Source organism: Sparus aurata, chromosome 14 (assembly GCF_900880675.1).
Source record: "Sparus aurata chromosome 14, fSpaAur1.1, whole genome shotgun sequence".
Classification (NCBI taxonomy): domain Eukaryota; kingdom Metazoa; phylum Chordata; class Actinopteri; order Spariformes; family Sparidae; genus Sparus; species Sparus aurata.
In genome coordinates this window covers 19,903,944-19,918,078 of record NC_044200.1, presented here as the reverse complement: position 1 = coordinate 19,918,078, position 14,135 = coordinate 19,903,944, and the positions used below count along the sequence as shown (strand labels likewise).

Genomic DNA, 14,135 nt, shown 5'->3' with positions numbered 1-14,135 from the left:
AGCATGTCGTTTAAGCTGCGATCAAACACTTATAGATGAGTTTGATTTACAAGTTTGACGGTGAAATAAATAAAAAACACTTCACAAATTCTTAAGCAGTTGATCTTTATGTTGCATATCCAAACACAAGTATCCACTGTTGCAAAGACGTCACATCAATAACCACGATCACGTTCAACAAATCACTTCTAGCAAAATATTGACATCTTCTGACGCGACGATAGACACGACAGCATGTTTCACTCTGTAACATGTTCTCGGTTATAATGGAAGAAATCAAACAATCTGTATAAATGAAAACAAGTGCTCATAATCATTCTTAGATTCTGCATATAAAAAGCTTCGCAGTGTTAAGGCACTCAGAAAACTCCTGATATTAAAACCAAACGGGGGCGACAGCAGGCGGCAGGTTTGTTTTTTTCGCAATCACGATTATTTTAAAGCCAACAGTCTGAAAACTTTCTTTTTTCCATCAGAAAACTCCTCTACATACTCCTCTTACGGACACTTACTGACTACATGTATTGGTCCGTGCTGTGATTCTGTTGCATGAAGAACATCATGGCATAAATATAGTATACATAGTGCAATACCCACTGCAGCTGTACTAGTGCTTTAATGCTTTCGGGGTAGCAGAAATGATATTCAGATGCTCTTTCTCGTCAAACACCTGGACTCCTTTGGTGTAACGGACATCTAGAAGGTGAACGTGCAGCTGCTCGAGTGGCCGACTTTGTCCAGGTTTGGGTTGCAGGCGAACTGGATCATAGGTGGAGGTCCACACATCAGGATGAGAGTGTCGTCACTGGGCGGAGGAAGGCGTTCCCTCACCATGTCTTCACTGATGAAGCCTCGGCTGTACTCCCAGTCTGAAACACAGAGAAATGACCCAATAAGATTTTTATCAAGAATGTTCTTTAATGAGGATCCCCTACCAGCGTGACCACCGACAAGCTGACCACGCATCCTCGTTTAAAGGGACAGTGTGAAAGATTTAGGGTGAATTATCGGCAGAAATGGAAGAAGAGATCAGTGAAAATATTTAGAACTCAAATGTTCTCCTGAAATGTTTTTTCTACTTGGTTTTACATTATTGAACAAAAAAAATCACACAAGAAAAAAAAGGAATATGAACAAAAAATATTTACATGATTTCACACAAGAAAAAAAAATCTACGAAATTAGGAGCAAATTAATTTATTTTGTTTGACACACGATTCTCCTGAACCTGTTTGTTAGTTTCACAAAGGAAAAAATAAAAAAATCTTTTCAAGAAAAAAAGATCCAAACCCAGATTCTTCATTTTGTTTTCACCCGGTGAAAATAAAATGATTCCTTTGCATGTAACAAGAATAAAAAAAAATTCTCCACCTGGTTTTCACCTAGAAAATGTTTTTCCTGAAAAAAGTTTTTCGCGTGTTTTTTAAAGAAAAAAGTATCCTGGAAAAAACTTTTTTCATCATTCCTCAAAACATAGACAGATAATTTTCAATCTGTTTCACCAAAGAAAAAAAATTCCCCTGAATTTGAAAGAAAGATGATCCTCAAATTCTGGAAAAAATATTTAAAGAAAACTGTTTTTCAGGAAAACTTCCCACAAAAACCTTTTCCAAGAAAACTTTCTTTCCCTCAGTTTCATGCAAACGACTTCAAGGAAACTTTCTGAAGAATTTTCTTTGTCAAGAAAAATTATTTTCACTAAAGCTTTTATACGAAAACTTTTTTCAAGTCTTCAAATCTTTTTTGAAGAAAAATTTATTTACAAAACTTTTTTTTCGTTTTTTTTTTTTTAAGGGAAAGAGTAGAAACAAATCAAGGGATTTTTCCCCCTTGCACTCAAAAAAGTTTTTTTTTTTTTTTTTTTTTTAAAAGAAAAATGTATTTTTAAAAATAAATACTCATGGTATTTTTTATACTAAAAAAAAAAAAATAAAATAAAGAACTTGGAAAGATCATCCTGGCAAAACTTTTTCAACCAGTTCTCACATCATAAACTGAGGAGAGAAGGGCGTGTGAAGCTCTGACACCTCAGAACACAAAACACTCTGAACATCCTTTTCATGTTTAACAGATCAAAATTTTTTTTGTCAACAGGAAATGAATCAGCAAAAAATCTTTGCACGTTTTTGGAGTCTTCCTGACTATAAAAAAAAACCTTTGGGGGTTTTGAGCTTCAACTCTAACATTTGAGGGAGTCTGTGGAAATCATCCTGGGTTCTTGAACATCTCATAAACCAATTTATTGGTCAAATAATCAAGAAAACGTTTAGTGAGGTATCGTACCTTCAGGTGCTCTGTCCACAGTGAACCACAGCTTGAACCGGTCCGGGTTGCTGACTTGAATCTCCTCCAGTTCTGGTCTCAACAGGATGTCTTTCTCAGTCTGTGACGGGACAATAATCACTAAGTTTCAGCTCTCTATGTTCCACCTCTGCTTTGGTAACATCCACTCCAAATAAAACAGGAGAACTAACAACTTAGAACTACTGCAAACATCAGTGGATCGTGTGATACCGCCTGATGAAACTGACCTGGTTGGCGAACAGCAGGTGACACACCGTCTGGTCCTGAGGATCCTTCATCACAGCTGTGATGATCTGCAACATGGGAGTGATTCCTGGAAGAACATACAGAGATTTACGGTGAAAAGAGGAAGGCTGAATTGTGTGGCCAGAAGTATGTGGACATCTGTGTGTCCTCATGGTTTGCAACAAGTCACACAATTAGAATAAAGCCGCTTAAATTTAACTTTGTCATTCTAAGCAGAGAGGCATCTAACCAGAAGTGTATTATTACTGTCAGATCAATCAAATTTCTCGATAAATATATTAGTGGTTTGGTCTATAAAATGTCAGAAATTGGTGAAAAATGTCGATCATTGACGTCCAGAATATCTTGTTTTGCCCACAAACCAAAGACCTTCAGTTTACTGTCAGAGAGGAGGACAGAAACCACAAAGTATTCACATTTAATGAGCTGGAATCAAAAAGTACTCAAAGAAAGTATTAAATTAGCTTGAAATATAAGAGTAAGGTGTGAACTTGTGCAGCCGTCACAGCAGTCATGATAATATGTATATGCTCTGTATGTATGGGTGTGGCGGGATCAGATAAAACTCCACCCAGAAACAAACAGTGAGCAGAACAAACAAGCAGCTCTCATGTGACAAAATGAAACAGTGTGTTCATACTGATGAAAGATAATTAAGAGTAAAAGAAAATACAGATATTTATAAATTGGCTGATAAACATCACATCATTCTCACTTTTAATAGACAAAATATTTAGAGCTGGAAGAATGAACTAATTAACTGAATGGTCAACAGACAATCTATAAATAAAATACAAATAATCAGCAAAGATGTTGATAATCAGTGAATGTTTTAAGTCTCAAATCTGAAAATCTCCTTTTCTCTGTTAAATATTACGAATATTTGGGTGTTTCTGGCTGCTGCTCACACAAAACGAGATATGTGGTGATGTGACTTTTGACTACAGTGGAAACTGAATGGATTATTTTTCACCGATACAAATCGATCAGAGAAATAATCATTAGTTGCAGCTCTGCAGTAGATAAATTGTATGTGTAGGATTCAGACAGTTCAACAGGAAAAAGAAGCAAGTTGATCATCAACATTAAAATTTTTAAACTTCACCAAACAGAGAAAGTGAACTGATCATTAATGAAAATAATCATTTGTTTCAGCCCTCAAAGTTTATATTAGTGAAACATTAACCTTCAGAGAACAAGAGCAGTGGTAAAGTGTAACTTTTGTTCAGACTTCCTGGTTGAAAACAGTTTCCTTACCCGTCCCTCCAGCAATCATGCCCAGATTTTTGGCGTTCTTGGTCACAGCTGGAGACTTTTTCTCTGGTTGAATGGCAAAAACACCTGTGGAAGGAGAGTCACAGCGTCAGATCAGGCAGCTAAAACTGACTTTGTATCATAACGGACTACTTTTCTGAGGACTTCCTGTTCTGGCGCTCACCTCTGCCTTTGTAAACGAGCAGACCACTCGGTCCTCTGAAGTCGATAGTGTCGTTGATCTTGAGGCTCTCCAGATACTGACTCATCTTCCCTCCCTCTGGGAATTTAGGGTTCACATCTTTGAAGTAAATCTGTAAAAAAAGAGAAAACGGTTAGGAGAAATAAAATGAAGCCTTTACATTTAAACAGAAACAACTTCCCTCCAGGTTTTACCTTCACCACCAGGTCCACGTAGCCTTTGTCATCATCGCTGGACACCGGCGTGTACGGACGCACGACCAGCTTCCCGTCGATTCTAGCAGACAAATAGATGTGCTGCCCTGCAGAGGAAACACGGATATCGATCAGTTTGTTTCAGATGTCAGCAGCTTCCTTTAAATCAGGCTTTCTAACCACAAATCAGGAGCTGATTTAGTATCGATTAATAGTTTTAATCCATTCGTATTTCCCAGAGCTTTGATATGTATCACTGACTGACTGTTGTTTCCAGGCTTATGAACACTTAAAGTTTATTCATTCTTAAATGCAAACACCTGATACTTTTGGTCGGAAAAAACACAATTTGAACTAAAGCTGCAAGGTTTTGATCACTGATTTTGTGATTGCTTTAAACTAAAATGCTAACAATGTGTTGATTCCAGATTCTCACGAGAGGATTTGATATATTTTTTTGTCATTCATGACACCAAACTGAGTGTCGAACAAGTTACAACGGATTATTGCAGTTTCTTCCTGTGTTTGCTATGATTTAAATATAAGGAAAACATGCATTTGCAGCTTGATTCCTGCCTACAAGTATTTAAATACACTTCTCAAAGTTTGTTTGGGATATGGGAGTATGCATGTGTGTGCAGGGATATGCAATCAAAATCAAATGAGATGCAGGGAAACACTTAAACATCCCAAAATCTGACTCATTTTGAGCAGTGAGCTGTGTTATGAAACTACATTTTAACATGGAAAGTCTGTCTGGATCCCTGTTTACATATTTTTGGGTTCATGACTACAAACAGCAGTCAGTCCCATGATTAATGTGACTGGTGCTGGATGTTAAACACTGATGTGAGTGCAATACTGACCAATGGGGAGACCCAGGACGTGTTCAGGGGAGGGCAGGGCGAAGCGAAACTTCCTTGTGTCGTGACTGACGATCTGCACATGCAACACACACACGCACACACAGGGAAAGAGAGAGAGGTGACATGGCTGCATGAAAATTCCATCACAAAGTAACGGTGGTACTTGAACGCATCAGATGCGTTTTTAAACACAGAAACAGACCATTTGTGCAGGTTTATAATGTGATATTCAGACTGCTCACCTGTTTGTCTATCAGCCGCAGTGCATACTTGATGTTGGGGTCCTCTAAGGTGATGGCTGCTCTCCTCTTGGAGAAGAAGAGTCTGAAGATCAGGTTGATGATGCCATCAAAGCCGCCCCGGATCAGCTGTGATAAAGGCCAGAGGCGACAGAGTGACTCAGACCTGCAGCTAGCATTAGCTCCATGCTGTGTGTTGGTGCTGAGGGGCGTTGTCTGACTTAAGTCCAGACGTTTTTGTTAAATCCATAACAGGAGAAATGAGTCATAGTGATTCCTGTGGGCAGGCCCACCACAGCTCCACACTGAACTTGGTCAGGAAAACTAAATGTTAGCCAACATTAGCTTCAGAAAACGCAACGGATATAGCTAATTTAAAATAAGTCTGGCTAGTTTTCATTAAGGTATACTTACACCAATGATGTAAGACAGCATGTTGAGTTGGCTGCAAGGTCGTTCGTCGATGCAGAAAGTAGCGCCGGATCAGTTTAGTCTGACTGCGAGGGAGCTACGAGCTGTCACGGAGCCGAAGCTGACAAGCTAGCGACGGCGAATATACACATCCGGTCCCTGTCAAAACAAAAGCATCGTGTAGGAACGTAACGGCTTGATTTTTATTTTAAATAACACACCGGAAGTCAGTTATGATTATAAATATCTTAATTTCACAATAATTAAGAGTTGTATTTGTTTATCCACTCTGAATAATACAATCTTACCGTTTTGAAAATGAAAAACGTTTCTGTAGAAGCTTGATTTGGACTATTTCCGGTAGTATAACGGCTAGCGCGAGCTGCTTGACGAAGTTGATGCTCATACCTCATTTCCGCATGTCAGACCTAGATTTTCAGAATAAACCTCTTTGATAACGCCTCAACTTCCCACAATAAAAGCCCACAATAAACAGTTGTCACAGAAACAAGCGCATCTTTAGTTTTATGAGGCAGTATAATCACCAAATGAGTGTGACATAATGTTTTTTAGTTATTCCTAGGGAGAAATGGAGCCTTATTTGTTCAGGCAGCTTTGATCATTTCAAAGTAAACCACAGAAACAGCAGCAATGGACTGAAGTAAGCCATCAAAATCAAACCAGTGAAGAAGTCAGGCCATTATGTACTTTCCATTTATGTATATATCTATTTTTGTTCCTATTTCTGGATGCGTCACGTTGTACTGTATGCTGTTTTAAAAGTTGCTTATCTCATCTCTGCATCCGGTCATGTACTTCCTCTTAATGTCCCTGCATGTCTTCAATAGAGTTTATTGTGTCTGAATCTTGAAGTGTTTCCTCTTTGTTGTGAGATTGAAATAATACTTTACACTGGCAAAATAATTACAGTCATTTGATATTTGATCATTTTGTTGCTGAAAATATTGATATTTGAAGGCAGAATTTTTAAAGATTTGAAAACTTTGAGATACAAAGAAAGAAAATACATTTAAAAATAGCCAGAAATATACCTAATTTTTAAAGTCTACCATAACACCTTGGTGACGGCCATATTTTCAACAGATATTTATGATATTTGAAGCCAGAACTTTGCAATATATTTGTATATTATATGGTGGCATAAACTTTTACCGTGCAGCCAAACTTTGTTGAAAAACCCCACAGAAAAGTATTTAAATCCTTTCCAAAGACATCAAATTTGTCAGTTTACATTTTAGAGAAATGTTCATAAAATAATGCCAAAAATTATTAATATTTCATATTCCATGTAAAAATATTTTGTAAGGATTAACTTTATAACTCAAACACTTTAAAGCTTCTAAGAAAAACTGGAACAAGCTGATGAATAAGACATGTGAATCTGCCTTCTGCTGTTGTTACTGTAAGTTACTTAAAGGAAGTGAAAGGAAACTGCATGTTGAAGCATTTGAGCTTGAGTATAAATAAATGTGTGTCTAACCACTAAAATACTCACAGGACGTTCTTCATGATTAGATTACTTTCTGGCCTTCTAACAGCCAACTGAGCTCTATTTCATAGCAGCTGCCTGAAATCTATAAATCTACAACCACAGGGCGACTTTATCATCAGATCCACGTCCAGCCGAGTTTCACATCGATGTGACATTACGCATTTTGCTTGCGAGGACAAACTCCCGTCCCCGTTTTGTGGCTCGAGTAGACATCAGCGAATATTCTCTGATAGAAATTGATCTGAGCCCAGAGCGAAATGGAAAACATTTTTGCTCACACACTGTTATGCTCCTCTTTATCCTCTAGATGGCAGTAGTGACCTTGATAACAAGCTGCTGTGGCTGATCAAAAACACAAACCCTCATTAAAAAGTGGGATTTGTCACACATGTAAGGCGTGTAGAGACTTTTATTTTTGGTGTGACAGGAGCCGTGAGTCATACTACTGATCAGTACTGCACAAACACTGTAGTAGTATTCAGATCCTTCACTTCAGCAAAAGTACTAAAACTACACTCCACTACCAGTCCTGCATTCAAAACCTCACTCAAGCAAAAGTATATAAGTACAATCAGCAAAATACTCACTTGGGGAATTCAAGTAAAATGTATATCTGGCGTTTTGGGATGAATTATATTACTGAATTAATGCAAATATGTCATTCTACTGCTGAAGATGTTCAAGGTTGAGCTGTTTGTGGTGTGGCTGTCCTTGCAGAACCATGTTTATGTTTCAGCTTTGTAACAATGCTTTTTCCAGCGAATTCAAGAGTGTTTTGAAAATGTTTTATTAACTTAAGAAATAGGAGAACTTTCTCAACACATAAAGGAAACATTACAGATATATATTCCTTCATATTTTCAGAAATAGATGGTTTTTACTGGACAGGAAGGGTGTAAAAGATTGAAATCTGAAAAAGTAACAGTATCTAAATCTGTCAGATAAATGTGGTGGAGTAAAAGAACAATATTTAAACTATAGAGGAGAAGCGGGGGGGGGGTCTGCTTCAGTAGATGGTTCAGGTAACTTTACGTCAGAACTTATTTTCCAGACAACTTTTCACTCTCCCTCCTTACATTTTAACAGAGACATCTGCTTGTTACCTTATTTTTAATGCATTTGAGGGGAATTATCAATATTTTTTTAGATTGTGTCATTGCACGGTGCCTTCCTGACATCACAAGACTGATTTTAAACTGTCAGTTCAGACGTAGAGGGACGAAACAACGTAAAAAAGACAGAAACAGACTCGACAGTGAACTATCTTTGAGGTGTGTTTAGGAACAGCTTGGACAAAGTGTAATAGTCTCTGAATTGTATTAATATGAACAAGTTCAGTTAGCACAGAAATGTCCAGTCGAAATGTCCTTCAGCGGGAGACTTTCTACTTTTATACGTGAGAACATATCAGAGCCTGGACTTTATTACTTTAGCTTGGGTAAAGAAGTTGGATCAGTACTTGTACACGCTTTGGTGCCACTCGGCGCGCCGTGCATCACAAATGAAAAACATGACATGATAAGCTTCTGTATCAACAGGAAATAAAACATTTTTATTGATCATTTGTGTATATGAAGTTATATAACAACAGTCAGAAAACTCCACAGAGTGAATCACTACACAAAGTGAAACAAAACTGTAAAACACCTCGTCAAAAATGAAGGTATACACAGCAAATATAACCGTCAGCGGCTCGCCGTCACCGCGAGCGATATGGCAGGAAAAAACACCCCGAACAGTTCTACAAGATTACAGAGAAAAGTTTTCCACACACAAAATACTCAAGCAGGCAGTTGATATACACAAAGGCAACTAGGATCTTTCTACAGCATCAGATTCTAATACTTTACACAGCTTTGTTTCTGAAAGGTCAGTGTGGCTGTTCGTCAGTGTCACTGGAGAGAATCTTGTCACACAGAGAGCTTGATAAGTTTTTCTTTTATTACAAGAGGAGAATTTAGGGGTTTGATTATGCGTGCATACTTTGGCAGGAAATTGCAATAAGAGGAGCATTGTGCTGCGGGGTAATGGCTTTTGATTCGCTCGCAATCCAATGGGTCCTGCAGCGCTGCTCGTTGCTGAATTCCCTTTTGTGTTTGATTTTCATTCATCTTTGATCGGATTATTCCGAAAGTACAACCGTTTATGTGTTATTATCGAATTGTTCAGGCCAGTTTTTACAGAGCCTTAACCTTTAAAAATAACATCTCATCAAACACTGACTGTTCTTATTTCAATCACACATAAGACTTCGACTCGCATGATAAATTACATACTTTAAGTAGAACGTGTGTAAAAGAGCGACATGGAAATCGTGTGTGTGACTGAAATTACATATAGTTTATGTCAATCACACATAAAAACTCCACCTAATTTTATTCATTAGATGCAATTTTTCAAGTATTATACATAAAATTCATGTATAAAACTCGAAAAATCACATTACTGTACTTAAAAAGCTTGCATTAGAAATTGTGAAATGTGTGATTGAAATACTTAAAGTCTGTGTTTTAGGGGAATTATTCTTTTGACTGTACTTTAATCCATTTGTTTCATTTAAATCTGAAGCTGTACTGGAGTTCATGGATCTACATTATGTGAAACATGTCAAATAATAAGAGAACCCCTCGGTGACAGAGGGATCGGGGAATGCAGCTGTTTTATCTACTCAGTGATTTTTTGGGGAATCAGACAGGGGGGAGAGTTATGAAATCAATTCGTAATAGTTGAAAAAATATAAACACAATGACTTTTTCTTTCTTTTAACAACAAAAAGTGCAAAGTACATCTAATCTCACGGTAAAAGTAATCTACACCAACACAGTCCATACTGTACATTCAGAGTTTTCATCTCAAATATAAAAGGAGTTTTTGAATGAACAGAGCAGTTAACAGATAAAAGAATAAAAAATAAAAGAAATCCATAACGAGGATGACGTAACGATGATGAGATATAGTATGTGGATGATAGATTAACTGATATTTTGCGGCTGAATAATCACTTTATATTCATTTCTAGATATACATTTTTGACACGATTATGTAAATATATACATGGCATTTTTTTTTTTTTTTTAAGGGGCTATTTAAATGTAGAATCTCGTTTGGTTTTAAAACGAATACTCCCTGAAACTTCTGATGCTGGAACTGTGTGCAAGAGGAGAAAAACAAACCTGCGAAAAGGGAGGAAACCCTAAACAGAGGTGTCAAGCTCCAACCTATACGCTGAATCTACGTGTGCTGTGTCCTAACCATTTCACTGGAAAGGAGAAACATCTCTCTGGACTGAGATCATCCTCTTAAGAGTTAGAATCTTTTTTTTTTTTGTTTTCTCTTTTCTCGGGCGACGCCACCCACGTTAACACTATGGGATGAACATACAAGTATTGCACAGTGCTCAACAAAATGCTGTGTGAAGCGACCTGCTCGCGCTCGGATAAAACGACCCTCCGCCTCTTTATTTTTTTTCCTCGGGCGACGTCATGCGCGCTCTCTTCCTCTGCGTGTAGAAGGGAAAATGGCATTAAACGCTACGACATCACTACAGAACAAACTGGTTTTTCGCTACCTACTGATAAGTCTACATCTCTAAGCACACACGGCAGTCACAGTGATACACAAAGCAGTCCTCAGAGACTCATATGGAATGACAAGTAGCTTTTTCATAATAGTGCTATCAACTACACAATAACATTGAAAACATTTAGAAAGTCCTCCTGAAGCTAGCATCGAGTATATGCAAGAGGTTCCTCCAAGATAAGAGACTTCATGGTTTTCATGGATTAAAACTTATTCCTTTGCTAATTGGACCCGTAGTAAAGGACATGATGGACTAATAGCCTACGCAGACCATTAACTTTACGGTTATTTCTCCTTCTCTTGGTGTAGTCCGGTGCCAACAAGAAACAAACAAAACTGATGCAACGGCTGTTGGCTGAAACGTGATTTGTCATCTCTTTTAATTAAGCCGATCGAGCAGGCGGATTTTTTCTGTCAGGTGTCCTGAAATAAAGCCAACAATTGTCCAAAAATGTCGTTCTAAAGAAGTCAACAAGCAAGTTTAAAGACATCCAGTGCAAAAACAGCAGCCACGTAAAAGTTAAAATTGGCAGTAAAACATGGCTAACTCTATTGTCACTGTGAGAAGGCAACGCAAAGCAAAGACTGCGACTCAGGGCACCACTGCAGCCAAAGACATTGTTCCCGATAAACCAAAGCTACAACCACTAGCAAGTGGGAGTGTGCATGAAGAGAGGGCCTCTACATAAGTCACCTCCCTGGAAATGGCAGTGTTTAGAAACTCGCTTCGCCTCCGTCAACGCTGGCATGCGTCGACCCAAATTTGGAACACCCCTCCTGATTTTTCTTTCTTTCCTCTCCTCTGATTGAAGGCAAGGGGATCGTATCAGAAGAGACCGCCCCCGGTGTCAGTAGATCTCCACCCCCCCGCCCGTCCCAGCCTTTAGTAAAGATTGTAAAAAAAATCATGCAGTTTACTAAAAATAGTCAAGACGTTGAATTGCTCTAAAAAATAGTCCTCTTAAAACCAGAGTCACGACGCTTTTTTTGTGTTTTTTTTTCTCAAACGCCCTCTCAAAGATCGGACCCCGGCCTTAAATGCGAGATACTTCCAACAACGACAAGGCTGTTCAAAGTAAGCGGTTAACAAAATATTGTTAAACGAGCTTAAGGACACAATGGCTACAGCTTGGTGCTTTTTTTTTTTTTGCTTTTTTTTTTAAATCACATGGGGACTGTTTCTGAAGGAGTCAATATTTTCCATTTTTTGGAAAAGAAAAGGAGCTGGTAGAAGTGAAAACGAGGACCTATTTCTGCCAAACATGGAGAAATGAAATGCTAACTGGATTGTATCAACTACGGTTTCTGTGCGTCAAGCTAAACATATAGGTCCTCTGATTGGGAAATAAGTAGAAAAAGTCGTACGAAATCATGTGCTTGTATAATTTCCAGCAGCATAATGTTTTCCCTCAGAACCATAGTAGTTAATGGCCTTGTATTTTGGAGAATTGTGTGTACATATCCGTCTGTTCTGTGACCTTATAGCCAGACATCGTCCTTTACAATGTGATTATATTTCCACTAGTGTCTTGCAGGTTGGAATTCATCTTGGTTTTTACTGGAATGCAATAAGGTAATAAGGTAGAATTTTTAAATCCTGGGATATATAATATTGGCTTTCCTCTATATCTGCATTTACATAATTTAAAATAGAACATCTTATTAAAAACATCAAGATATACACAGATTAGGAAACGGGTAACAACATACAAACACATAAACTAGAAATCATTTTTGTCTGCATACTTATATATACAACTGTGGTACAATAAATTCTTTCAGTCATGCGCTATCTATACAGATCATATTGCTTAAAAGAAGGGGGCATTTGGTCGGGGCGATTAAGGGCACAGAGATGGAAACAAAAACTGCTGATTCAGAGAGGAACAAACGAAAGAGAAAGCGAGAAACGAAGGGAAGTTGATAGAAAAAAAGCAGAGGGAGGGATGTCGCAGGAATTAGGGTTGATTGTGATATCAGGAGAGGCGGGGTTAAGAGAGGGGGCGGGGTTACATGGATGGACCCATTTATCACTGAGGTATTTACACATACTGGCTAAAGAGTACTACAAGGCAGGTGCTGAAAGGGCCCTGCCTATTTCTTGGTGGAGAGCTGAGCGTCCACCTCTTCCTCAGGCTTCAGCACGTGCCACTGGGCGATGGGTCTCCTGGGGTTGGCCAGCATGTCGGACCAGTGGCGCAGCTCCGTCCCCGAGCTGTTGAGGCCCACAAAGACCTTGCCGATGGCATCGTTCTTGCCGATCTTGTCATAGTCCAGAACAGTTATAACAACTTGCACTTTCTGTAGAGCGAGAGAGAGCAGAGAACGTAGATGTAAATCGAGGTGTCGTCAGCATAGAGACGGTTAATCTCTCAACTCCAGACAGACATGTGTGCTTCAGTCTAAACGTAACATTTCACTTTGTTTAATAAACAGCATGGCTGAATCCAAATGACCACCCTCTACACTAGTCATACATATTGTGATGTGTTCACTGTCATAACATCTAAACAGGTGTGGCTATATTAGCTGCTGATAGACAGTCCTGAAGACCACAATAATATAAAAGGAAATTTTGACTTTTGTTTTACCTCCACAACCTGTATTTGTTTAAATTTGTTTCATGATATAGTTGAATATTATTTCTGACCTACGCTAACAGTCCCTACTTATTACTCTAAGTAGTACAGTAATGCAGAGAAAGAGGCGCTACTTCAGACAGTAATGTTGATCAACAGTGACTGACATCCCAGACCAGGCTTCGGTTATTTACAGAGCCAAACACGGCAGAATGTGTGATTACTCAGAGGTCGGAGACTCAGCCTCGGCATGTGTTTATTCAAAGGGACCATGCAAAGAGGAGTGACCTGGGCATCAATCTCTGGCAGAGAATATGAATCTGTGCACAAAGAGCTCTGATTAAGTTTCGATCCACTGGCACACTGAGATGAAGTTACTGCCACCTGCGTGAGCACAGAGCCTGTTCTTAAAGAGCATGCTTAATACGCCATGTAATGAAACGCTGAGGAAGGTTTCCAGATGGCCAGTTAGGGTTAGGTGGGTTTTAAAGGGACAGTTTACCTTCAAATAGATAATTGAATGACAGCTTTCTTTGACTGGATATTAGCAAATCAATATTGTTTTGTTGCGTCTGTTGTCATGACTGTGATTGATTTCCCATTGAAATGAGCTCATTAGTTTTGTTTCTCAGGGTAAATTGGGAAGATTGTCATCAATCTCATGACATAAAGTGTTGCCTGATATGATGAATGTGCACAATTTTGATATATCGTAGGCAGTAGACGATTTAATGGCCGATGATAAATC

General features: G+C 38.5%; 2 protein-coding genes across 7 annotated transcripts in view; both read right to left on the bottom strand.

Annotated features, from left to right (window-relative positions):
* Positions 1 to 88: 88 nt before the first annotated feature.
* On the bottom strand, positions 89 to 5,875 carry cyb5r3 (cytochrome b5 reductase 3). Its single transcript, XM_030440069.1, has 9 exons — positions 5,720 to 5,875; positions 5,309 to 5,434; positions 5,067 to 5,139; positions 4,201 to 4,307; positions 3,989 to 4,118; positions 3,808 to 3,891; positions 2,532 to 2,617; positions 2,284 to 2,383; positions 89 to 869 (listed from the first exon to the last, which is right to left on the bottom strand). Exons 1-9 carry the CDS (start codon positions 5,738 to 5,740, stop codon positions 697 to 699), a joined length of 900 nt encoding a protein of 299 aa, XP_030295929.1. The 5' UTR covers positions 5,741 to 5,875; the 3' UTR covers positions 89 to 696.
* Positions 5,876 to 8,753: 2,878 nt separating this feature from the next.
* Positions 8,754 to 14,135, bottom strand: part of syt1a (synaptotagmin Ia) — a 185,565-nt gene continuing 180,183 nt past the window's right edge. For all 6 annotated transcript variants that reach the window (XM_030440196.1, XM_030440199.1, XM_030440197.1 and 3 more), the window contains one exon: positions 8,754 to 13,109. In XM_030440196.1, the coding sequence (XP_030296056.1) occupies positions 12,903 to 13,109 (207 nt within the window). In that variant the 3' untranslated portion in view covers positions 8,754 to 12,902. The remainder of the gene's footprint in view (positions 13,110 to 14,135) is intronic.

What these genes read in the sequence shown, in the direction of transcription:
- cyb5r3 (XM_030440069.1), bottom strand. Translation starts at nt 5,740, where the DNA reads ATGCTGTCTTACATCATTGGT. An exon ending in TGCGGCTGATAGACAAACAG is followed by an intron (nt 5,140 to 5,308) that starts GTGAGCAGTCTG and finishes TTGCATGTGCAG; the next exon opens with ATCGTCAGTCACGACACAAG. An exon ending in ACCTGCTGTTCGCCAACCAG is followed by an intron (nt 2,384 to 2,531) that starts GTCAGTTTCATC and finishes GTCCCGTCACAG; the next exon opens with ACTGAGAAAGACATCCTGTT.